The sequence below is a fragment of the Aquila chrysaetos genome, chromosome 13, assembly GCF_900496995.4.
Source record: "Aquila chrysaetos chrysaetos chromosome 13, bAquChr1.4, whole genome shotgun sequence".
NCBI classification, from domain to species: domain Eukaryota; kingdom Metazoa; phylum Chordata; class Aves; order Accipitriformes; family Accipitridae; genus Aquila; species Aquila chrysaetos.
This window is the reverse complement of record NC_044016.1, coordinates 37,142,839-37,168,951: the sequence shown is the minus strand read 5'-3', so window position 1 is coordinate 37,168,951 and position 26,113 is coordinate 37,142,839. Positions and strand designations below refer to the sequence as shown.

The 26,113-nt window shown below is 38.8% G+C and overlaps 1 protein-coding gene across 3 annotated transcripts in view; it reads left to right on the top strand.

Moving 5' to 3' along the window:
* Window positions 1-434: 434 nt before the first annotated feature.
* The window catches only part of UNC5D (unc-5 netrin receptor D), a 175,698-nt gene continuing 150,019 nt past the window's right edge, over window positions 435-26,113 (top strand). For all 3 annotated transcript variants that reach the window (XM_030035759.1, XM_030035760.1, XM_030035758.1), the window contains exon 1: window positions 435-665. In XM_030035759.1, the coding sequence (XP_029891619.1) occupies window positions 569-665 (97 nt within the window). In that variant the 5' untranslated portion in view covers window positions 435-568. The remainder of the gene's footprint in view (window positions 666-26,113) is intronic.

Here is a 26,113-nt window from a genome sequence, read left to right as displayed (position 1 = left end):
TTGCCGTTTGCGGTTGGTTGCTCGCCCAGCGCGGGGCCGGCCCCCCCCCCCGCCCCCGGCTCAGTGGAGGAGTCTGCGTGTTGGCAGCGGGCAGGTGCGGGGGACGGCGGGGGGGAGCGCACCTGGGCACCCCCCCCCCCACACACACACACCCGCACACACCCGCACCCCCGCCCCGCGCGCCGGTGGCAGAGCCCGCCCAGCGCGCGCCTAATTGGCTGCGGGGGAGGGGCGGCTCATTAGGGATGCGGGCGCGCGCCGCGGCTGGCTAGTCGGCGGCGGGTCGGAGCGCGGAGCGGAGCGGAACGGCGGAGCTGAGAGCCCCGGCCCCGCTCCTCGCCCTCTCCTCACCGGGCACGGGGCGGGGGAGGGGGAAGCTCCCCGCACCTGAAGAGAGAGAGAAGGGGGGTGGGAGAGGGGAGGGGGAACAAAAAAAAAAAAAAAACCAAAAAAACCGAAAAGGCGAATTCTCCTGCCTGAGCTCGCCTCCGGAGGGACCGAACGGAGATTTGCATCCCTTCTCCTTCCACCGGCCGGCGGGGAGAGGCGCGGGAGTTGCGGGGTCAGCATGGGCGGAGTGGCTGCGAGGAGCAGCTGCCCCCTGCGCCTGAAGCGGCGGCTGCTGTTGCTGCTGGGGCTCTGCAGCTGGACGGCCGCTCTGCGAGGTAAGCGGGCGCCCGGGGCTCGCCGAAGGGTCAAGCCCCGGCAGCCTGCCCGGCTTCCCCCGCAAGCTGCCGGCAAGTTTGCGGCGGGAGCACCGCGCTCCGGGCGGGGGGGGATCGGTCGTGTCCCACCGGTTGCTCCGCGCGCGCGGAGCTCCCCGCGCCTCCCTGGCGGGCGAGAGGGGCGCGCGCCGGGAGGACCGTTCCCGCCGGGGCTGAGGGAGCCCCTCGCGCCCGCCTCGGGTCTGTGGGGAGTACCTTAACGGCGGGGAGAGCGGGCACCCCCCCCCCAAAAAAAAAAAAACAAACCACCCCCCCCGCGAACCCACCGCGGGAGGTGACAGGAGCTTTGCTGCAGGACAGCGTGTCCGGAGTCGGTCTGGGGTAGGGAGAAGCGGGGAGCTCTTGCGGTGGCAACTGTGGTTGTACCGGTAGTTCGGATTCTTGGAGCGGGCGTCATTTACCACAAGGCTGCTGGTTTAATAGGCGGGGAGAGCTCCAGGCTGTTAGGTGCGCAAGCATCCTTGGGAATCCAGCGTGTGCGTGGATCCTCTGGGCAGCGTCTTTATGAAATATTCACGGTGGTCCTAGCGACTAGTCGGGTTGTCCCAAAATGGTGGGCTTTGGGAGATTCAATGACCTCTTCTGGCAGTGAGAATCTGATTACCTGTCAAACAGTGCGAGTGCCTGAGGTTGGATGTGCATACGCACGAGCGTGTGTATTTTTTATGTACGTGAGGTGGATATTTTGAGATGCTTGGAGTCTTTTTTTTATTTAACTTTTTCCTGGTAAATCACTTGAGCGAGATAATCTCTTTAGGGCAAATAGCCAGAGGATGTCACCAACTCTTCACCCTCTGGCATCCCTGACACCTTGGCTGGTATATCTGGACTTCTCAAAGTATTCAAAGTGCCTGGGAAGTAGGGGGCAATCTAGTGTTATGTTATCCTTTTTGGAGGAAGGTGCCTGTGGTTGATAAGACATAGTTTCTGTATTTAGAGTCTGTAACCATATGTTCAGTACAAATGGCTTACTTTTACAGAACAGAGTAATGGGACTTTGTAGATCCTAAAAGATTCCTCTCGCTGTTTCAACACTAGTCCCTCTGTGGAGGTCTCTCTTTGCATGCCTGTTGTGTGTCTCTTTCTTCTTCTTTTGTATATACTTTATTGGTTTTGGTCTCTGTATAGGAAGCCATCCGCAGGTAGCTAGCGGATTATGACACCTTGCCACAGTTCCTGGGAACCTTACTGGCCACCTGATCTGCTATGTTATCTCATTCAAGTCCAATGACTGGTCTAGCAGAGGGGAAATCTGAGAGGTTTTTGTGTAACAGGCAAAATACGGCCTTTTAGCGGTTCTTGGAAAAAAAACCAAAACACTTTACAGAACGGTGAAATAAATGATGAGAATAGAACGAAGTCTAACATTAATTTTTTTTTTTTTAATACTTTCATCAAGAAACATCTGTGACTGCAAAAGAATGCATGTGTATTTAAAGCAGTGATGTGAGGTGCTAACTGCCTTTTGTTTGACACGTCTGGTAGGACTCTATGGCAGTTCTTGCACCCTGTGAAGTATGGTCAGGATCAGGCCCTATAAGCATCTGAAATTTCCCACTGCAAGTCATGTGTAGCAGGATGACTCTTCTGTTGCTGTTAAGGAACAAATTTTAACTGTTTAATTAAAAATTGCCACGCAGGACATTTCAAGTTCTAGACTGGAGCAGAAGTGGTTTTTGACATTATTCTGAGGAAGAACAGTATATTTTTTCATCAGTTTGGTGTCTGTAGTCTCTCAGTTGTGATGTTGCATAGTGTTTACTTGTAGCTTTGGCTTAAGCAGTTAACCTCAGTTAACAACCCATTGAGCTATAAGATCTCAGTTTATGAAGTTGTCTAAAAGCTGCCTCCGAAACAAATTGTTTTCCAGGATTTTATTCTGAACGGGGATTAAAGAAAAATGAAATGATTGTAGATACCCTTCGCACTGCATTTTAAATCTATTGGAATGAATATATGTACACAGCTTTGGGCTTTTATTTTACAGGAAAAATTGCATAGACACTATGGTAATTTGAAAATGAGAAGAGAGTTGCTAATATTTATTATCTCACTGATGCATTGAAACTAATTTTGGGTTGCATGTATCTGAATAAAGATGTCTATAAAACATGAACATTAGTATTCTTCTGTGTCTTGATATTAAAGCCTAAAGCTGTGTGTTACATGGTGTTCATAGATCTGAGTACGTTTTGTTCTAAATTGGCATTGTTTAGGGATTTTTCTTTTCCAGTAGTATGGCACTTACTGTACAGCTTGGTAGCCACTGCATATTGCTACTGATTTTATTATGAAAAAATGTTCCGCTAAGCCACCTAATGGAATATGGGTGGGTCTGTGGACAGGAAGCTGTTGAAGTAGATACCTCCTTTTAGTCTGAAAATTTTGGTGTGTTTTTGGTTTTTTGTTTTTTGTTTTTTTTTTTTTTTAAACATAAAAAGCACTGACAACATGCAGTCCAGAGAGCTGCATATTTGAAGTATTATTCTGCATCTAGGAACCAAGAAGACAAACCAGCTTCTGGACAGCAGAGCTCTTGGAGAAATAATGCTTGTTTTAGGTAAAAACAGCAAATTCTATTGATACTGAAATAAATCTAGTGGTGAAGACAGGACTGGTATGCAAGTTTTTTGTGTCCTGATTGTATCTTTTGTCTTGCATTTAATAACGTCCTTGTGCAAATTAGATGAGCCTCCATTTATTTCATTGTAAGTGGGTTAGAATGTCATTCGTGTATCTGAGAATTCTGTCCCTATTTGCGAAGTACTTCATTGTTACCAGCTTAGAGGTGTGTAAGAGCTATCACTGATGCTTTCTTTGAGGAGTGTTGTTGATTTGCTGTGGCCAGCTCTGCTTCAGAGTTTACACTGTGTTAACAGAGTAGGGAGGTTTTTTAGGTGTCTTGATTTCTATATCCAAAAGGAAGTATATTATTTCTGTTGCTTTATTAGTCTGTCTCAAGTTCTCTTTCTCTGTTCCTCATACTCTGCTGAGAGTAAAGCTGTTTGATTATTTGTAAGTACAGTCAACAGTTTACTATCTGAAATATTTCTGACATGTGAGCCCCAACTGAATACACACCATGTCAGCATATTGATTTATTTGATCTTGAAGTATGCGTGTTATTAATATCTCAGCTAGGTGTACACTTGAAATATTCTTAACGAGCGATATAGGAGTAAGCAAAAATTAAGGCAAGACGTGGGTGCCATATGACTCTCTTGTATGACTTAGATCAAATCACTCCATTCAGATAATGTTGTCTTTTTGTTGTTAGGACAAAGCATTCATTAAAATAACAAACCACGTGCTCTGCTTTGAACCGTCCTTCCCCTTACCCTGTAGTGTGTAGTGTTTTATGTGGGTTTCTCTGTCAGTGTTTATATTATTTAACTTTGTAACTGCTCAGAAAATAAACTTCCTTTACTCGTGAGTTTGTTTACTAAATGCTTTATCATCTTTCTCAGATCTTCAAAACGATACAGGCTCAGTTTGCATGTGGTAAAGCATTGCTTTGTTTTCATAGGTTGAGAAACTAAGGTTTCAAAAGAGAATAATTAATTTCTCTAAAACCACAGGAAATTTGGGGGCTTTAAAGAGCGGTATTTCAAAACTGGGTGCATGATGCAGAAGTAGTCACATTTTGGAACTTGGAATATCTATGTGTGTATCTTTAAGTCATTGTCTAGTTTTGTTAAGGCTTCCATTTAGTCCTGAATTTTTTCTGCATTTATTACTGTCTTCGTGATTTGTTGTAACATAGTTTGTGAGATAATTCAGAGAAAGAGTGGGAAAGTCTGAACATTCCTATTGAGTGTAAGACTGACTTTGGACATGAATATGCTCTAGTTTTGTCTGTTATAGAACACTAATCCTTATGAGGATTGTTTTAATTTGCACTCTGATAATACTTGAGTATATTACTGCTTTGCACAGAGAGCATACTATGAATTTCTGGAATGCTACAGATCAGAATGGTAGTAAGTTTTCCTTGTATTACTCAAAGACCTGAAGAGCTACGCATATGATCCTGTCCTGGAAGTGAGGTGTGCACAGCCTCCATTGTCTGCTTTCTTTCTAATGCATGCATCTCTGAAAATATTTCATTTTTGGAAAGACAGGATAATTCTGCCCTTTAAAGGAGTGTCTTGCAGGGATGGTTTTTCTTGGCTTATCCTTCATACACATGTGCTTGTTCATATATGTGCTCAAGAGATGTGCAATTTCTGTCTCTTCAGATGTACAGAATAAAGCTTGATACGTACAGGAGTGAAATGAGCTTTCCATGCTATGAAAATTTTTCCATCTTCATACAGTAAGAGGACTTTGTATCAAGATGAATTTTCACCAGGGCAGAATAGAAGCTTATCTGATGATATTTTCACAGTGAATTACAGAAGGTAAACGCAAACAGTATGATATATGCTAAGATGGAAAATTACTTATGGTGCAAAGGATTCCTCAGGGCCGCTTGATGTATCTTTTCTGTATTTTTAGTCCTGCTTTCTGGTGAAAGGTGGAGTCTGAGAAAAAGAGCAGAATTTTAACACCAGAGGCTGCTGTTTCAGTTGGTTTTAGATGCTGCTGCTGTTGCAGTGAAGCAGATGGTCAGATTCATTTGTATAAAATAGAAAAATGTTTCATTTTCTATTTATACTTTTAAAGAACTTCAATAACTATGTTGTATCATGTGGCCTTAGCTTAGAGCATGAGTATTTGTAAGTATGAAATTTTTTATGCTCCATCGTATCTCATTAGAGATCAATAAACCACATTTTGAAGCATCTTGCAAGTAGGTATTAGAAGATGCTAACGCTGTGTACAAGCCTAAGTAATCTGAACCTTGTAATTTACCTGCATAATTGTGATCAATGTCATTCTCATCCATCTTCCCCTCCCCACCCACCCTTGTGTGGCCTTTTTTAACACCATTCAAAAATGTTGCTAATAAAGACTTATTTGCAGGCTCTTGGTCAGTGGAGTCCAGTTACTTGCCCACTACTGTTTAGTGCCAAATGCTTTATAGAAACTTCCATGCAGGGGATGTCAGAGGGCAATTACACTTAAACATGATGTTCCCTAATGAGTGTTCTGCCGACTACTGCTGTAGGTATTTTGTCTGTTTTTGGCCTGTTTCTCTTTTGAATTTTAAAAAGTTACAGACCTCAGTGAAGCCCTGATGCACTGATTTCATTTAGTTCCATTTAGATTAAAAATACTTCCTTTAGGAAGCTTAGCATAGTTAGAATTCATTCAGCAATTAGCTTGCTTTTGGATTATTGAAGAGGATGAATAGGCGGTATCTAATTAATTTGCTTATACAAGGTATTCTTTGTGCAATACTGTGTCTGTATTGAGGTAGAACAATGGCAAATTAACATGGTTTCTGAGACAAGAATATGTATGCGAGATTACATGCATGCATCATAAACACGATTTCAGCATACAGCTATCCTAGTCTTTCTATACTTTCCTAAAAAAAAAATAATAAAATGTTACCATACATGTTTGAGATTCCTGCTGTGAACATCTCATTGGAAACCTCTGCTTAATGTGTCATGGAAAGAGAAAAATACAAGCAGCCAATGACCTTAATTTCTGGATAACAATGTTCTGAAGAGTTTTTAGAAGCCACAAACCTATTGCAAGCAATTGAAAGAAGCAGCAGCCTGGGTCTGGACAGTTCCAATGGAAAAGCAATGCAAAATGGGAAGTCCCAATGCTAATTACCCACTTTGCATCCAACTGATGCTGACTGTGACTAGCTTGCCATCTGAGGGGAAGCTGGCCTATGAGGTGGCTCAGTTTAGATGCCAAATATGCTCTATGAGTCTATTGTTTCACAGAAAAAAATTTTTAGTAGAGTCTCTTCATTTAACAGGCATGCCAGGCAGAGATGACATGAAGCTCTAGCATCCAGTCTGTGAATGCTACAGACCAGTTTTGTGTACTGTCTGGACTGCATGATTCCAGTCATTCCCGGTTCTGTAACAGTTGTGACTAGGGAACACAGATGTTGAAGGCTTGGTTGGGACTTGGATGTACCTGCAGTTTAGTCCCAGCTCCGCAGCTGACCTGTAACCTTGCAGAAAATGACTTTGTGGTGATAGTTAACTTTTCTTGCCCTATGTACGGTACCTGTACAGTAAGGGTTTGGGTGTAATTGTAAATGGCTTCTATACTTTGAAGGTCCAGTGGATGCTTCAACACTTGAAACGCTGTAATAAAAAAGCGTAATTAATCTGTAGATAAAGCTTATTTAATGTGTCTAAACATACAAAATGTAATCAAAATGAATGGAAATAGTGTAGCTGAGCTCTTTTTTGTTTCTTCATATCCATGCTTGTTTTAAAGAAGCAATAGGAGCAACAATAGGAAAACTTTTAAAAAAATTGCTTCTGACTTTTTCCAAGAGACCTGCTTTTTGCCTTTATGCTGAATGGAGAATTAAAATAACATTTAACATGCTTTTATGTCTAATTTGTGTTGAATGTCAAAACCTTTTTGAAAAAAAATCTGCTCCTGGTTGATGAGAGTTTTATTTGTAGGAGGATAAACCAAAATATTTTGGTTTTTGTTCTGTGTGTGTTTTAGTGCTCTTTGACCCACTGCACAGAAAACTGAAATACCATTGCAGGTTACTCATCTGTAAATGGTTAAAAGAAGTGTTACATTACTCATCTTCTGCTTGGATATGCTTAATTTTTTTTTCAGTAGAAGGTGCTTTTGTGAATCTAAAACTTTTCTTCTGTGAGTGTTTCTGCATGTGAAATTGAATTGCTTGAATCCTGCCAGACAATGAATAGAAAAAGAGCAAACATGGAGATTTCTTATAAATTGTGAACAGTTATTCACAAAATTGCTTCTCTCCTTACACCATTCCTAATAATAAATTGCATTACAGAAAAACAAATTTGCTCTATTAATTGAATTCAGCCTTTCATATAAAACAGTATCTGATTTGCAGTTCAACAGATGTGTCTATGACTTTTATGGTGACAGATGCTTCAGGTTAGCTGTGTTCTAGGCCAGATTTAAAACCGCTAAAGATCTGTAGTAAGCCATTACCCTTTGAAATATTAATTTCAACTTCCAATTCAGGAGGTATTTGCTGATGATGACATATTGTAAGGTATTTACTGCTGCTGACATAGATAATGCTAGTTTTCAGTTGGAACTTTTTGTTTTGTATCTTTTAACTTGGCTGGAAAGAACATGGACTGTTTGGAATAAAAAAGTAACGTTGGGTAGCAGTTAAAAACGCTTTGCCTGTCAAAGCTATGTACTGCAGATCAATAATGAATGTAGTGGATGCACTGGAAGACACTAGGTGGTGCATATATTTAATGCATGTCATTCCTCTTCAGCACTATGTCCTAACTGAAGGCTTCCAGATAGAGTTTTGAATGTTGTTATTCACATCATGTAGTTCTCGGAGCTAAGTAATTTTAAAAAAATACAGATTTGTTAAAATAGCTTTATAATTCTGGAATTAGATTCCACACACACACACTCCACTCCCCCCCCCCCCCCCCCCCCCCCCCCCCCCGGATAGTTGTGCGTTCTTAAGACTTTGAGCCTCCTAATATGGTTCATAGGCAAATGATCAGTAATTTCCCTTTTATAAAAAGAGTGAAAGTAGCTGACAGGTATTCCAGTGATAAATATAGCAGTGTAAAAAACCCCTCTTATTTACCATTATAAACTATAGAATCCTGATAGAATCAATAGGTCAAATCTGTAGATCCAAGATTGAGTAACTTGGTGTATCTTAAGCTAAGATGGAGTAACATGAAGTGAGATGCTGGAGATTTGTCTTATTTTTCTGCCTGCTGTGTCCATTCTGATTTTTGCTAGGTTGAGGTTTTTGGGACCCATAATAACCTAGAAATAATGTATGATATTAGGCCTGGTATATATTATTTATTTCTGAGTGAATGCAAACATCTCAAAACTTACTGCAAAGGGCTGGCTATGCTGTAAATAATTTTGCAGAATGAAAAGTTTCCAGGTCTTGACATTCAGTTTTGATCAGCAGAAGTATGAAACTACCCTTTCTGAAAGGTTTTGTGAATAAAATGCTGGGAAAGTCCCTGTTAACTAGAACAGTAAGTAATCTTGTAGCTAGGAGTTTCAGGTAGAGCACAAAGGATCTGTATGTAAGTTTGGTGAGTCTATCTGGTAGTTGCATCTGGGACTGAGAAACATTGCTGTAAGATGTTTTGCTGTTGCTGAAGCATGGTGGTTTCTTGAAGGAGAAAGGAGGAAGGATTGCTTGGAGCTTTTGGGCTGCTTTGTTGGAGATGTGCCAGCCTGACACTAGGAGCAAAAAGTTGGCAGTATATGTAACCCTATGTTATTTAACACTTTATTTATAGGGAAAATGTGTTCATTCATGCATTCTTTCTTGTTATCAATCCAGTTTTTTAGGCTTTTCCTAAATAGAAAGCAAATTCAGTAATATTAATTTAGTTTCTAATAAATAGTGGTAGTATCTTAGAAGTGGAAACAAGTTAGTCCGTTCCAGTTGTCATTTGGTAACATAGTTTATAGTTCTACTGAATACCCAGAGGCATTCCATTAATACCGAATTTCCCACAGTAACAGCAAAACTCCTTCTACTCTCACTATAATATTAAAAGTGTAGGACTTATTTTGTGTCAAATGAGCTAACAAAATAAAAAGATGAATTTAAAGTATTTAATCTGTCAGCATCAATGAATCTAAGAGGATTATCATTCCATTACGGCTAATAGATTTTTTCCAAAGATAACTTTGCTACTTGACTTGCCTATTTCTATGAAGATTGTTACAGATCTAATTTAGACTACAATTTAAATATTCCTGCTCTATTTTGATTGAATCTGGGAGTTAGTAATATGTGGTACCTGGCTTATGTTGAGCTTTGTAACTTTCTTCGATCACTTGAATAGAAGCTCTCAGTCTTGCATCTTAATTCTTCATAAAGATTGTGTACTGTTTTCTGTTTTGAGTTGTACTAAACATGACTTAACAGTTCAGATTTGAGAGCTGTAATTTAACAAATTATGTGCCAACCTCTCCTTGCGTTCTTTCTGAGGAATTAGTGAGAGGTTGGAATAGTAAGAATAAAAATCAGGATTACCCTTATGATGGGTATCCTCCTACTCTGTAAAATGAGTAGCAAAATTCCCATTGATGTACCCTAGTATAAGGAAAAAGCCCTGAAGATTGGGATTCTTGTCTTCTGAGTCATCATAACTTTTATCTAGGTCTTGGAGTGGGCAGTGATGTGTTAAGTTTCTTTGAGATAAACAGGTATGACTTCATTTGATGCCTTAAAGAAATAGAATGGGAACACTTGTATCTTCCCTCCACCTCCCCAAACAAACTCTGTGGAGGAGGGAGAAGAGTACCTGGTAGGTGGAGAAACTTCCTGATTTTAGGCAGAGCCTGGGCTGTAGCTTTTGACTTGCATAACTGTAATAATGCCCTCACAAAGGTCTTGAGGTTTAACAATTAGAAATGCTGTAGTGAAGGGAGAAGACCTGGTGATAGATATCAGTCCCAGCAAATAAATTCCCACTCTCATATTACATGCTGAATTTTTCACCAAAAGGCTATCACAAGATATTGCAGCATACATGATATTTCACTAAGTTGTTTGTGAGAATTAAAAAGTTTGTAGTGATGCTAACCACCAATGAGTGTAGTGAAGCATTGTTGCTGTTTGATTAGTGAAATTATCTTAGCCACATCTGGGTGGACTGATGCTCCCCTTGAATTTGGAATTTAGCAGATCCTTAGTCCTTTGAGGAGACAGACCAGAGATACATGTAAATGAAGACTGCATCAGCCTCTTACAGCTGTAATCATCTCCCAAATTAGCATTGCAGTGCTGTAGCTTATGATGTCAGACTGAATTACATGGCTATCGAAACGCCACAGTGTACTTCAAAAACTGTTTGGATTCTGTGAATAATTTAAGGACTTTCAGTTTCCAATATTTAGTGCTTTTCTCTAGTTTGCTGTTTCTAATCATCAGGGGTTTTTTTGATGAATACATTAAATGCAGAAAAGGTGGCAAACGTGAGAGCAGGACCCCTTCACAAGTCCAGCAGTGATGGAATACCACTGGGGGGAGGGGGAGACTAGTAAAACATTGTAAATGGTGACCACAGTATTTTTAGCTCTCATCACCTATTGCTTTGATGTAAGGTTGTGTCTGTAACTAAGTGACATTTCTAGCTGGTTTTACAATTTCCAGCAGAACAGCTTGAGCAGTCATGAACTGATTTGTGCATTTGTGTTTGAAATACAGCCGTGCTCTTTAGCACTTTTACCCCTTGAAGATATGAAAGCACTCAAGAGATTTCATATTTTTTCAAAGGGCAGGAGCAATGTTAGTGAAAGGGGTGGGGGGATACAGAAAACTGACTGTTCTACCTCTATATTTTTTGAAAGTGTTGTTACTGAAATACCTCTGTGAATGTTCTCCAGCATCTTCTGGTTGAATGAAGGGGTAGTGAAGGCGGAAGGTGAAGGACCTTCTTTCTGCTGATCAGATATTATTACTTGTCTTGAAAATGCATTGTGTAGCCTACGTGCTGTTTCTCTTAGAGATTTCCCTCATGTAAAAGATAAAATAAGACTAAATGTTTTGGAGCTAAATTCAGAGTCCTGCTGCTGCCCGCTATGGTGGTGGTTAGCCAGCCTACAGCCCTCGTGAATGAAATCATAGCTGCTAAGAACCTGGCAGAACTATTCTTGAGTGGTTTTTGTGCTTTTGGAATGTCAGTTATAGTCTCCTCTGTCCTGTAGGGACAAAAGATACACCTGTCAGGATGGAAACAAATAACAACCACTCCGCGGTCCAGTTTTATTCAGCTGTACTGCACCTGCTGCACTATCATGCAACTTGAAATATTCTGTCATCCTAGCCTGTCACACTTGACCTCTAAAGCAGCTTTACATGAGAAAGTAGAAAAAGCTGCTACTGGAAAACAGGACTCTGCCTGGTTCTGGTTCATATTTTTTAACCCTTGCTTTCTTTGCAAGTATACACAATAGAAATCCACAAAATGCTAACAGCTCACACAAAGGAGTTTGGGATTTTTTTTTTTTCTAAACCCTTTGGAAGTTCTATATTTAAAATGCTTTATCAAAGGTATAAAATGTTTTATGGGGAATCAAGCTGTTTTTCATACTGGATAGATAGGAAGCAAGTTCATTAACCCAAGAGTTGTTATGGATGGGGGAGAGTGATTGCTTCATTTTTTTCAGTGCACAATACATCTGGAAATAAACTGCATGTTCTTGCTTTTTGTTGTTGTTGTGTTGTTTTTTCTTAAGCTGGCCAGTCACAGAATGACATGTCACGTGTCCAGCCAAAACATTGGCTTGTACACATAGGACTGCAGTTTGCTGCCCTGTGGGTCTTTTTGCCATGTCACGCACATGGAAAACAGAATGGGAAGCAATGACTTTGACTCAGCCCCAAATGAGACATGTAGGATCAAGCTTTGATTAAAAAAAAAAGTGGGGACTCTATGCTCTAAGTTGGCTTCTGATGACTTTAGATGGGGATGATCATTCTACCTGAAAAGACATCTGAAAATTTGGGAGAACAAAAAGCTCCACTGTTGCTAAAGTAACTTAGTGATACTTGTTCTGATTTGGACTACAGTGTCCTGTAAGTAAGCTGTATTTCTCTGTGGTGAAGGCTCACTATTAAGACCTAGCTGATGATGATGCATGGTAATGGTTTGTAGTGCTTCTCAAGAGCTAGCCTGACCCAGCAGGCTGCTTAAAATTCATGTATGGTATCAGCTGTGAAGCAATGTCTGAAACCCATAGAGGGCTGCAATATTCTAATTTATTGCCAGGTCCTCTTTTATGCCCATTGAACTATTCAGATCTTTCCACAGTTGATTATTCTTTTCTGCAGTTATGTTGGAGGGGGAAGAAGGGTAGAAAAAACTCTTTTGCCACACAAGCATGTTACTATACTAGTATGTTGCCATTTACAAGCAACCTTTTACCTCTTAAAATAGGTATCTGTAATAAGATGATGCAAGAGAAAAAGGTCACTTAATAAAGGGGAGTCAAGTGCATGTGGAATAAATAACTTCTTTTTAATATAAATTGTAAACAATAGTTTGTTATAATGGGAGCTCCTGCAGCTGAGGGCAGTTTGTTTCCATTTTTATATCATTATTTTAGCTTAGTAATGCTCAAATGCATTCTTGAAAAAACTTTAAATTGGGCTAGTGAGTGTGGTTTTTGTTGGGTTTTTTTGTTTGTTTGTTTTTTCTGTGGTGAATGAATTGAAAACATGCTATCTTTCAAAACACTTCAGCATATACTATCAAGATTTTTTTTCTCATTTAACCAAGCTTTGTGAAATATTTTATTAACTATTGCAACATGTGTCATGATCACACACCATGCTTACTTCATGGAGTTCCTGGTAGCATCTGTGACTTTCAAATTTCCAATATTTTCCACAAAATGTAGTTGACATCTAAAAACCTCCAGGTGGAAACATTGTTTCACAATTTGTTAGCTGCTTTTTTGTTTATCTTCTAGTGATTTTTCTCTTGGTTTAGGCTGAAGATTTTCTTTTCCCTTGCCTCTGTGGGATTAAGTTGGATCTGAGTTTGAAAAGAGGCAGCAGTTAGATAGGGAATGAGGATGAGGAAATAAAATATATTTAAATAAAACAACCTCCCTTCATAGGAACAAGCACAGAACTTGTTTTAAGCCCAAGCTGCTGTTCTTGCACTCCTATTTATTTTATATCTCCTAGCATTGTGGACAACAGTAGGAAAAACCCTCTTCGTGGCTATTTAAAATGCTGTCTCAGTGGTTTAATAAATACAATTCACAAAATTCTGCTCAAGCATCTGATACGGCACGTATTGTAGCAGTAAAACACAGCTATTATTTTTACTCTTGATAGTGATGTGTGCTTTGAAAGGCATGTTACAACATACTGTCTTGTATGTTAGTGAAGAAGGTTCTATTGCAATTCCTTGTCTCTGTTCCATCTCCTTTAATTCAGAAAAAAGCGGATAATTTATATACAGTATTTGAGCCATTTGCCAGCTGGCCTTGAAATACTGATACAGAATACTTGTGGTGTTAACGTGTGTTGGTTTTGCGAAGGAAATACAAGATACTAGTGAGCAAGCTGGATTTTGATCAGGGCAGCTGAGCATTCTGATGCTGCTATTTCTAATATGTCTGTGATATCTGGCTTGGTAGTAGCACTATGACTTTGTTAAGCAGATTACAAACAGTCACCTTTGCAACCCTTTTTGTGTAGATTACTTTGCAATATTTATTGCTATGTAGCTGTCCACAGACAATGTATCTTGATATTTTTTAATACATTTGAAAACAAGGGTATTTGTTTTGCTTTAGTGCATTGTCTGGAAGAACTTGCTCAAAAGCGTAGAGCAAATAAGGTTGATCAAAGGATTGTAGCCTTATTTATTTTGGCAAAAGTATTATATTGGCTATTGAGTGGCTTTTCAGTAAAACAGACTTGCCACTGGCAAGTGTTAATGAAGATTTAGACTGTTCTGTGAATAGAGTCCTATACAGAGTATTGAGATGATGCCCTGTATTTATGAAAACAGATTTTGACCTCTAGGTTGTCATTAAACTATTTCTGCTGGAGATCAGCAAATCTCTTGTGGCTATTACAGTTGTAGTAATCTGTTCCACTGATTTGGCACTACAAATTTCTCAGTAACAACATGAAGTAAATTCTTTTAGTAAAGAGAAGACTATGACAAGGTGACTATTGAGAGTGTCTTTTTATCATGTCAAGGATCTCTAAGACTTTAATTCAAAAAGTTAGGTAGCCCTGTTAGTGCTCCTGCAGACACACGTTCTCACATATTTGTGCATGGTTTTTGTGGAACTGATTAGAACACTAGAGATCTACCAGATTCAGTTAAAAGACTATGGGTTTAGGTAGCTGTATGAGTTGCCTACATGTTTCCTGCCTTCAGCTTGTCAGAGGAGGATACGTGGATATTTCAGGAATTCTCTATTTGCTGTATGTGACGTCTAAGATACATCCAAAAAGGTTTGGTTTTCATTAGTGACATTTGAGACAAGTGAGAATGAAAGTAATTTAATTTGTGGTATGGTTACTTACAATACAGTCTTACTTTTCTTGATCTTTATGTTTGTTTGTTTGTTTGTTTTCAAATGATAGACAAGCTTCTTAGTGGATGGAAATGAAAACTTCATTACTTAAACATGGTCAATATCTGTCAGGTAAATTCAGGCTCTACCAAATATTCATTTCATAATTGGGTGAACGTAAGCAGTGGTATAGAAAGGACTTCCCCTAGTTGTACAGTAAGTTAAAATTAAGAAAACCTTCAGTATTGTGTTCTAGCCACTGGAGTATAAAACCTAACTGGCTATCTAAGCAGTATTCAACAAGGTAATACACAGACATTTGAAGAGCTGGGGTGCAGTGGAAATCGCCAACATGCTTTATCATTTCATTGTTCTGTGTAGTGTCTACAGAAATCATCAAATTACATTTTTAAAACATCTTTGACACCCTTCCCTTTGTGTAAGATGAGTCAATAAATCCGCAAGTTTTAATTGTCCTACTTGTAGTAGTCCTTCTCATAGGCTGTTTGTTGTGACCATTTAAGTTGAATTTATTGTGTCTGCTATAGTAAGAAACTCTGAGTTTATAATCAATATTTGCTATCCCTAATTCTGTGTCTACTTTCCACGCTTGAAGTGATAACTGAGATGCTAATGTGAGAATACACAATCTGCTTCGTCGCATAACGAAATCAGCATTTAAACTGAAATCCCATTTAGCTTGCTTTTAGCAGATTACCTTCTTGTAACCTAAAACTCAGCACATCTAGATCTGGTCTGACATGGCTTTTCTGGTTGATAGGCTCAGCCAACGAGTAAGACTGTAGACTACCTTCAATGGGTTGTCTAGAGCTCTTGACTGCCCTTTGTGGTTTGTCTTTCTCTAATAGATAGGGAAGGTCTAGACTGAACTTCAAGAAAGTGAAATGAATTATTTGTGCCTTGGCTCCTCCTTTGTTGTTCTCCCTTATTTATTAGTATTGTAGGGACACAGAGAATGAATCTGATGCTGCAGTAGTTTGGGCAAGCTGTACACTTGTTAGGTCAATCCTAAATTTTCATAGAATACTAAGCAGCAAATCCTTACATTTATAAACAGATGCATCTTCTTCCACACTGGAATAAGCTAGGAAGCTACTGAATTAATGAAATGCTGAAAGTGCACGTGCTGAAGCTGTTCTCTTACTCGGTTTCTTTCTTCTACCATTATTCTTGCAGTAGATGCCTGTAAACTACTTGATTTAGCCTTAATTTCAAGCACAGCAGAGATGAAGGGGGGGTGTGCATATTTCAACAAGTATTCACTTGTATTCTAGCTTTTTTTGTTTGCATTTATTTTATGGAAGGATTATACTTATTTGACAGAAGGAGATGTACAAAACATTTGTGGCAGTGTATTCCACATGGCATTCAGCGGGGAGGCTCAGGAGTCAGTTCCCTGGGTTAGACATTGATGGGAAAATGGAAAGCAAGTGTCAAGTAAAAGCAATAGTCACTTATTTATAGTGGAAGGAAACACTGCACATTGCTTATCTGTTCTAAAAGGGGGAAAAAGGAAAAAACACCACTGTGTTCTTGTAGACCTGTACTTGTAATACACAAGCGAGTAAAAAAGAATCAATTTCTTTTAGCCTGTAAATTGCTCCTAGCCTGCATAACACTTCGCCAAATAAAGAACAGTTGCCAGTATTGTGCTTTAGTTGTGTGTCACAGCAATGACTAATGAGCAAGGGTGTGGATTTTGAATAGTACCACCTCCTTCCTCACATCTTATGCTAGTTAATAACCTGGACTGACTCATTGCTTGTTGGACTCTCCTCCCCTTTCCCCTCTCCATTTATTTGCATCTTTTAAAAATTACCTTGTTACACTTCCAAAAGACAAATTCTAGTGGAGGGAGGCTGCAATAGCTGCTGGCTTTCCCCTAGGCAGAGTTCTCTGGCTTCCAATTAGCTGCAGAAGAAATCTGGCTGACAAGGAAATAAAAGATGGAATTCATATACTCAGCTGTATGTAATCAAGACATAAACCACCCCATAACATGCATCAACAGGGCCTGTAACAATGGTTTTAAATATTTTATATTCTGCAGACAAAGGGTGCTATTTATGGTTTTACATGTGACCTAGATTATAATTTTGCCGGATATTGTAGAATATCCTCTCTGTCTTCTACTCCATGAAATCCCAGTGTTGCCTTGGCTTACTAAAATCTTTCAAGAGAGGTCGGGTTATGCTCTCAGCTTCTCTCAGTGAGATTTCTTGAGTGCTGCAAAACCTCTCTTATACACATTTCATGAACAGGCTTTCTGCTGGTTATTATTCTGAGATTTCTTTGAGACATGATTATTTTGCAAATACCTCTTCTCTGAAGTAAAATTACATAATAACTGCTTGTTATTAATAGTTTTTCCTCATTTTAATTTGTGGGGTTAAGTTGCCCTGTGAAATAGTATTTCAATGTTTTTTTACATTATTAGAATAGCAAAAAAGCAAGGTTCCTTGCTATTCAAATGTCAGAACATTTGTAAATTATGTTGGATAAGTTGCATTTCTTGTCTTTGTTAATACTAGTTCAAACCTCAAGGTCTTTTGCCTGTGCACCTAGATTTTGTCATATTACTACCTGTTTGTCTAGAATGGTAGTCGTCTTTCAAAGAAAAAGAAAAACAACCACTTAAAAACCAAGATGATTGGCTGCCTCAGTGTTCTCAGTATTGACCATTATCACAAAATTGCAGAGAGTTTATATTAGACTTTTGGCAAACATATTTCTGTATATGCCAATATGCTTATCAACTGCTCTATAATTATTACAAAATTATATTAGTTAGTTGTTATTCAAATATTTCATACTGTTTTAAGTTTGGAGCAGGAAAGGAGAGAGTCTGAATGTAATTTCCTTGTTTTACTGGGTTGCTGAGTTATCAATGAGCTTTGCATCCTCCGTTTTCTATCATTAACTCAGCAAGACTGAAGCAGATAAAATATTTTCTTTGACTTACTGCACCTCATTTTGCATTTTTGCATACATATTTTTAATTCTTTCATCTAGGTTTATAGCATGACTTTGGTTTTGTTGCACATACTAAATCTTCTTGTACTAATTCCAAAGCAAGTTCATCTGTCATGATTACATTTAATTTGGTTGTTTATGTATGATGTTTCTTCAAGAAACAGTTTTCCTAGTTTTCACCTTTATAAGAGAGATTTGGAGGGAATAATTTCCAAAGATATTGTAAGGAGGCTACATGGTAATTTCTTATTCCTTTGATGCAGTATCAATGTCTTGATCCGACTTTGCTTTCTGCTCCAGCTCTGTGGATGAGTCTTCCTAAATATTTTTGATAAAGCATTATGTATATGTGTGTATGTTTATAAACCATATACAGAAAATATAAGCATCCTCATCTGTTTCGTGTTATGAATGTGTAGTCTGCTGTTTGTTGGTACTGTGAATTCCAGGGTACTGTTCTAGATGGAATTCGGGCTGGTGCTGAGTAGGCAGGTGAGAATAATTTTTATTTTATGCCGTGTTCTGAAAGGAGTTATCTATAAATATCTACCAAGTTACTACTTTTATCTTCCTAAAAATAATTCCTTAGAACTGTCCTTTATGAAAAGGTTTACAAAAACTTAGCAATAGTTAAACTCACAGTGTGCTGAAACTACCAGCCATCAGGCCATGTCCAAGAAGGTATGTTCACTGTCTGTATCTATAGAGCTGGTTTTGTAATGCTATGAAGAAGGCTGTACACCTGCCATGAGCTCTGTCCCTCCTGCCTCCCAGTCACATGGTGTCTTTTTTCCGATATCCTATGTGATTCTGTCTAGAGCCATATTCGCCTTCAGAGAGCACTGTGAGTCTGAAAAGGTGTTCTTCAGCCGCAGAGCCACTTGGGCCATGCTTTCAGGGTCTCTGCATGTGTAACTTTTGTGTCTGGTCTGGAGAGACGCCTTGCAGTTACTAACTGTCAAGGTAAACATATCCAATATGTCTTTTGTCCTCTTTTGTCTTATCTTAGCCCCAGAGAGTCTAATATAAATAATATTTTACCAGAAATGATTCTGCAGTTGAAGGCAAGCAGAATAGATGACCTAAATAGATGCCTTTCACCTATGAATATCCCTATCAGACATTTCGTTGTATCAGTCTGGCGCTGAGAGATAAAAAATACAGAACAGTGCTGGTTTTTACAAAGTTTGAGAAATTCTTAGTAACGCTGTGAACTAATAAATTTTTGCTTATCAGAAATATGAATGTCATGTCTCAATGTCTGCGTTTTTAAAAGAAACTTCAAAAGAATATCTTTGTCTTACGGATTCCCTAGTTTTTCATAAAAGGCTGAAAAACACTTTTTGCAACCTTAAACTGCTGTCTTCTCTCAAATCTGTCTTGACAACTGTTTAATGGTGTTATTGTCACAAATGGACTTCCACCAACGTTGGAGACATCTGAGCAATTTTAAATGACATTGGAGTTCATGTAGGCGTTCTGCCTAGAAAGTAGCTAGATTAAAGGCTGAACCATCTTGTCTGCTGTGAGCTGTGATATATCCAATGTAGTAAATGGGAGCGTTATAGGCCAGAAGCTGAAGAGAGTAAGATGGAAAGAAAATGGTCCTAAAGGCTAGCAAGTCAGGGGTATGGATATTTTGGTTAAGGCAGTAATGTAATATCTGGAAGCATGGGTTCAATTTCTAATTGATGTTTTTCTGATCAGCATAATTCCTGTGACTGTGCACAATGAGCTTCTGGTTTCCTCATTTCAAGCTCTTAATTTAGTTTTTCAGCTTAAGCTTTTGGGGAAGGATTTCAGTGTTTGTGAGATGGGAAAAAAAGAAAGCATATAACTCACCAAAATGTTATTATTGAAATCATTCCATCTCTTGGACAACGGCTTTAGATCTGACTTGGAGTAGGCTGTGAATGACACATATGATGATCTGTTGGCTGTCTTGTGGACTTCAGGAATATGTATATGATTAGAAGGTACTGGCAAGGGAGCAGGTGCCCATATGTTTTCCAGTGCCATGACGGGCGTTGATTGATTTGTTTTGTAGGTTTTTCTCTGAACTAGTTTCAATTTAAGATGACTGTACAAGCTTTAGGCCTGACATTCCAGAAAGGACAATATGTGAAAAGTTTTAGGCTGTGTATTAGCTGTCTAGATTGTATATTTTTATAATGGTTTTATGTCAGAATTTTATCAAGTAGCCTTAAATCAGCAAAAAATTCTGCATCTGTAAGTGGATATCACTTGCTAAAAACCAAAACAAACTTAAAAAAAAAAAAAAAACAACAACCTGTAGAATGTTGCAATTTTCCTTAAATATGTTACTTTCCAAACCAACTCACTTCAGAACTCTTTATGCTTAACTATTCTGGTACTGAAAGTGCTATGGGGCTTTCTCTCTGCAAGCTATCCTTGTGATCCTCCAATTGCCTCTAGACTATCATTCCCAGATGCCAAAACGTTGTACAAACCTGTCCGTTTAACTCTTATCTTTCTCTGTTTAATGAATAGGCAGGAGACTTTCTGTTGTTCTTGCAGGTCAGCTGTTGTGGATCACCCTTACAACTTCACCTCTGTGAGAACCCCTCTCTATTCAGAAAGGTGGTGTGAAGTCTGATAATGCTTTAGGGAAGGGGATTGCTTGAAATCTTGTTTGTGACCCAAATGCATAAGACTTAGACTACAGTTTTGGTTTTGTTTTGTTTTGTTTTTCCTGTAAGTTTAAGATAGCTTAGTGAATGCATTTGTCAAATGTTTCTGATACCAAGGATTGTGTACTGGTAACAGGAAAGTGTGGTGTACTGACATTTTTATGTGAATTACATGCATTTACAGGATCCAAAGTCAGGTCTTTTGATTGCCTTGTTAGTTGCCAGTGTTGATAATGTTTTCTGAGAGGTGAAGCTGCATGTTACCAATTGCTAAAGTATAGAAGAAAGCCAAATAGTCGGCTAAATGGCTTCTTTTCTTTTTGTAATAAACAATACTCTTTCATACTTTATTAATGGTATGTGATGTCCGTCCTTGTCGTAGTTCTCTTTGTCTTTCTCACACTAAAACCAAAGGATATTAGTTTGCCTTTCTCAAGGGAGGAGTACTGATCTACTCATGAGGAGGTCTGGTTTACAAAGCTTGTGAAATCCAGAGGAAATCCTTTGATTGGCAGGGAAAATTGCCACAGACTTGACTTTGCATGCTGTAGCCTCACCAGAGATTTGCTTTGATGCTGCCTTGTTTCCTGCTAATATAAAAACAAAAGTTGCTGCATTCCCAATTACTACTTTATCTGTTGTAAACATGGTCCCTTGGGAAGGTGCTTACTTGGAAATGATTTGCATGTTTGACAGCAGGTTCTTTTCCCTGTGTTAAAAATGTAGGGCAGTATCTGTCAGTAATAGAGACCCTCTCTTCATTTTTCCTTCTCTAGTGTGGGTGGATAATTGTATTTGCAGGCCCAAAGAAAAAATCTGCTGTCATGCAGACAATTTTCATTAATTTTGTAATAACTTAATCTGTGTCAAGGAACATAAAATGGATCAAAACCTAAACGAGAATGACTTTTTAAATAATAAAATATTGGCACGCAGCTAAGCTTCAATGCATTATCGTTCAGACTTGAGAAGCTGTTAAAGTTGGAATGTTGTGGTGCATCTCAAAGGAACCATTTTTAGTTTAATATGTTAAATTGCATTAAAATTAAAGTATAAAAATAGTCTCTCCTAAATTACATCTGCAGCATGTGACTTCTCAGGCCTATTTACTTTTTTTTTAATCCTGCTGAAGTTATGACTAAGAATGTTATAAGCTTTTCTATTATATGTATGGTGAAAACCAATTAGTCTTGCAGTGCTGGGCCTAGAAGCCTGCTGATGCAATGTACTCGGTCATGAACAAAAGAAAGTTATTAGAATCATTTGCAGCAGGCTACTCTGGAAGCTGTAGAAATACATTCAGTTAATTGAAGGCAGAGTTTCTAAGAAGCTCCAGTACTATATTTCTTCCCCTCCCCCAATCTCCAGAAATGCAAAGTGTGCCCTTTAGGCCCTCGTGAGAGTGGGGAGGTGGAAAAACTTTAACACCCTGGTAAATTGGCTGTGTCTGGGTGAGTGAGGTAGGACCACCATGAGCACTGCTGAGAAAAAGGACTGATCGAAAGTGATGGAACATCCATGCACAGTGCACCCCAACGCTCGTCTGGGTGTGGCACTAAGTGTTAAGAAGGGCTGAATGAAGGTAAAAAAGACACATTCATAGGTTACAGATTATAGTCTGAAGGTGGCACAGAAAACAGGGAATCAAGGATAGAATGTATATATTAAAATCCCTGCCTTGCTAGGGCAATGTCTGTTTTGGAAAACAACCCCTTGCACCGATGTATCAGTTGTTTTTACCCTCTTTCCTTGCTTGGATATTGCCTGCCTTTGTCTGGTTGGTTTTTGGGGGTTTGTTTCTTTTGTTTGGTTGGTTTTGTAACATCTAGCTCACTGGGGATAGGCATGGGCTTTGTACAGTATCAGAGCAAAGATTCTGGCATTGTTATTTATTATCTTAAAGTTCTGAATTCATGGGAGCAGCCCTTACCACTATAAACAGGACTTGAAGTAATGAGCTTGCTTTTTTTTTTTTTTTTTTTTTTTTTTTTAGTAAAAAAGGTAATATTCAAAATGTATCCCTCAATAGACCACTTTCCCGAATTCCTTGTCTTACCTTTTTTGGTACATTTTAATTTGCATTGTTGCTGCAAACTAACAGAGTAAATCATGCATGGAAGATTTGTTTTTATGTTCTGTAATTGCTCAAAATAAAGATTTCTGGAGCTTTTTAAAGCTGGAGTAGGAAGTATAAAAATACCACGTTCCTGTGAAAATTTGGTAGGTGACTTTTTGTTAGTAATGCTGGAATTCTATTGGTAAGCTGTACTTTTCTCAATAAATGGTAAATAGAACCAGGCTTTTGATTTGACAGGAATGGAGAATGGAAAGACAAATCTAAAGGGGGGCAAATACTTAAGTGGAATAAATTGGAGAGCTGGAACCTCTGAGGGATTTAAACTAGTACTGGCTGGCTTTTTAAGTCTTAACAAAACACTATGTTTTTAGTGGCTCTGATCACCATGCTTAGCAAAAGAAATTATTACTTTAATGTTCCTTGCTGTCACTAATGTCCTTGGCAATTGTATCATTTTAGTATATATGTAGGAAACAAAGTATTTGGCCAAACTGTTTTTTTTATGAGAACAAATGCTCTCAAAGCTGAGTGTGGATGTCATATTACATAACTGATGCATGAATAGTGCCATACCTGTGTCTTGTTGGGTTTTTTTAAAGACTGATTAGCGTTATTCTGTCTGTTAGTGTCTGTTTTAATATTTTAGCAAAATATTGTCTAAAACCAGTTGCTTGAGGGTTGGCGGATTAACACAATAAATAGTGCAGTAGACTCTTAATTTTATACTTGATTTACAAAGAAACTGCTGAACTTGCAGAGGTTTGCATCTCTCTATTTCTCTTCCTTTTGTGGACTCTGGTGTACATGTGATGCAGACTACCACAGATCAGGTAATCTAAATGTACTTGCAGGGAGCTTTGTAATAAAAGTTTGGTTAACCACAAGAGGCTTGACAGATGAAAAGTAAAACTTTATTTACAAAATGCTGCAAAGACAGCGATCCTCTGTGGTTAATTATACTTTATATAATTGGCACAATAGTGCTACTTTACCTGAAGATGATTGATCTTGCATTCTTTTACATACACTTAGAATAAAATCTATTCCATATTACTTCCATAAGTAGTTGATTGCAAGATGGCTTTGAATTTCTGAGTTATGTCTCAATGCTGACAGTAACATACTGAAGGCTAGAATACAGTATAAAGGGACCAAAAAAGAAGTCATCTTATGCTTAATTAGTCCCACAAATCTAATTTCATGCTTTTTGTAAAAAACAGAATAGCTTTTGGGTAAACATTGCCCTTCATTTTCTATATAAACATATAAGAATACATAAATGCTATGCTTTGAATTAACAGCCAGTATTGATTTACTGTCAAAGATAAAAATATTGGTGACGTGGGGGAAGAGCTCTAGGAATTTTTATTTAGAACATTCCAAAACATGATCCCGATTAATCTGCTTGTTCCCAGAGTTCTTCTGAACTCCATAAAATTAGAATTTTCTGTCTTGACTGCAGGAGAAGACTGTATGTTTGCAGTATCCAACACATGCTTAAATAGGATTATAGAAGTTCAGGGAATTGGGCATCTCTTCTTACGTTGCTGGGTCAGCTGAGTAAGTGTAACTTGGATTTGTAGTCATCAAAAGTATTGCTCATGGGAATTACCAGCTTTAGTTTAGTTCCTTGGGAACAGCTGACCTTGTTGGAAGCCATTGTACAAGCTGTATTGATCTGGACCTTTGTCACTTTTAGCAAAATCATTTTAGAATGAGTCATTGGATATGTCTATACCATTCTGAGCAGAGTGTATAGCTTACTGAGCAGCTGAATGTATATTTTACATTCTGTTCCTCTTCCATTTGTCAGATTGTCTCCTGACAGCCTGTGTGAGCATACTTGGTAGCGATGTGAATACACCAAACATACTCCAAGGGGTTCATTCTCTCTGTGCTCAAGGCCATGCTTGCAAGACTGCAAGATGGAAAATAGATGAGTTTTGTCCTGAGGGAACGTTTGAGGCCACATATGTGCCCACTAAGATGTGAACTCCTGTCTTAATTCTGATAGCTGTTCAAATTTCAAGCAGTTTGGGAGAAGCATTCCTGGCTACAGCATTGTTAATGAAGGAAACTTTTGGGTAGAAGGACTCTGGTCTGTGGCTTTACCACTTGAGAACTCAGTTGTGCTTCTGTACTCTTTCTATACTGCTTTAGGGTGGTATCTTGCTAGGTATTTCACAGTATCTGCCTGTGACTGGCAATGTATCTTTCAGTAGCTGTAGAATGGGATGACTTGGCAGGAAAATAACCCAGAATTCTGAAATTTTTGGTGGCTCTGTTGCTGTTCCTCAGTACAAAGAGAGTCTGACCAACTCAGTGCAGATTTTTCACATAGTTTTAATGAAATCATTGAGAATATTAATGGTGCTGCTGTCTGACCTCTTGAAATCACTGTTGTGTCCAGTCAGGTACAGTAATGTGACAGCTGCCTCCTCACTGGCAAGTAGAAAGGTCCAGCAATGGACCTTCAAGGTACAAAAACAAGATTCTGCAACTGGAGAATGGTTACAGGTCATCTGTAGACCAGGAAAAGTGTAAAGATGAGTGCGCTTGGCCTCAGCAGTGAATTACAGAAACATTTGCTAAAAGAGCATTGTTCTGCTTTTTTTCCATTTAAAGAATGATTTAATTGCACGTGAATTAAGGGTTTTTTAGATGGATTACTGCTGTCAATGAATTTCATAAACTATGACCTGTGCTCTGCAACCTCCTCTCAAATGTTTGCAAAAATATCCAAGCTGCTTAACCATGGTGACATAATTGTCAAATACGTAATTGTGCTTTGACTGCCTGTAGCGCTTGCTGTCACTTGAAAATGTCAGAAACTACTACTGTAGGCTATGCAGTCATTTAAATATCTGCCCATAGTATATTCCTTGCTTGACGAAAAAACTTCAACGCCTTGTGTACTAGTGCATGCTTTCTGATGACTAGGGAACATTTTAGATTTCATAAAGCATCTACAAAACCTCTGAATAAGCTACAGAGCTCAGAATCATTGGGTGGAATTGGATTTAGAATCCTTTAAAAAGGACTCAGAATAGGACCTGTCATAATATGCAACTAGGAACAAAAATCTGCCAAATCCTCTGAAGTTGGAAATATTGATTAGTTTCTCAATATACATATGAATCACGATGGCATGTTAAAAACAGACATTGTGACAGTCCGGTACCAGTTTGCTCCGTGGGTGCATCTAACTTTATGTCATGCACTGATACTGGAATTGCTCTTTTAAGTGTCCATGTTAATGAGAAGCAGGTTGTTTACTGGGGTCAAGCCAGTCACTGTTGTTAAAAAAGGACTGTCAAAACCTTTTTTGGAAACAGATTTTGCCATTACAGATAGGAAATGTGCACTGCTAACACATTGTCATTTCTTATAGACAAATTGAAACATTTTAGAATGTCCTAAACATTTATTGTCAGTGAACTCAAACCTCCACAGTAACTTCTTTCTGCTTTGCAAGCTCCAGGCAAGAATGTTCTGTTACTGGGTTATAGGGCAGGAAAAGGAGTGCT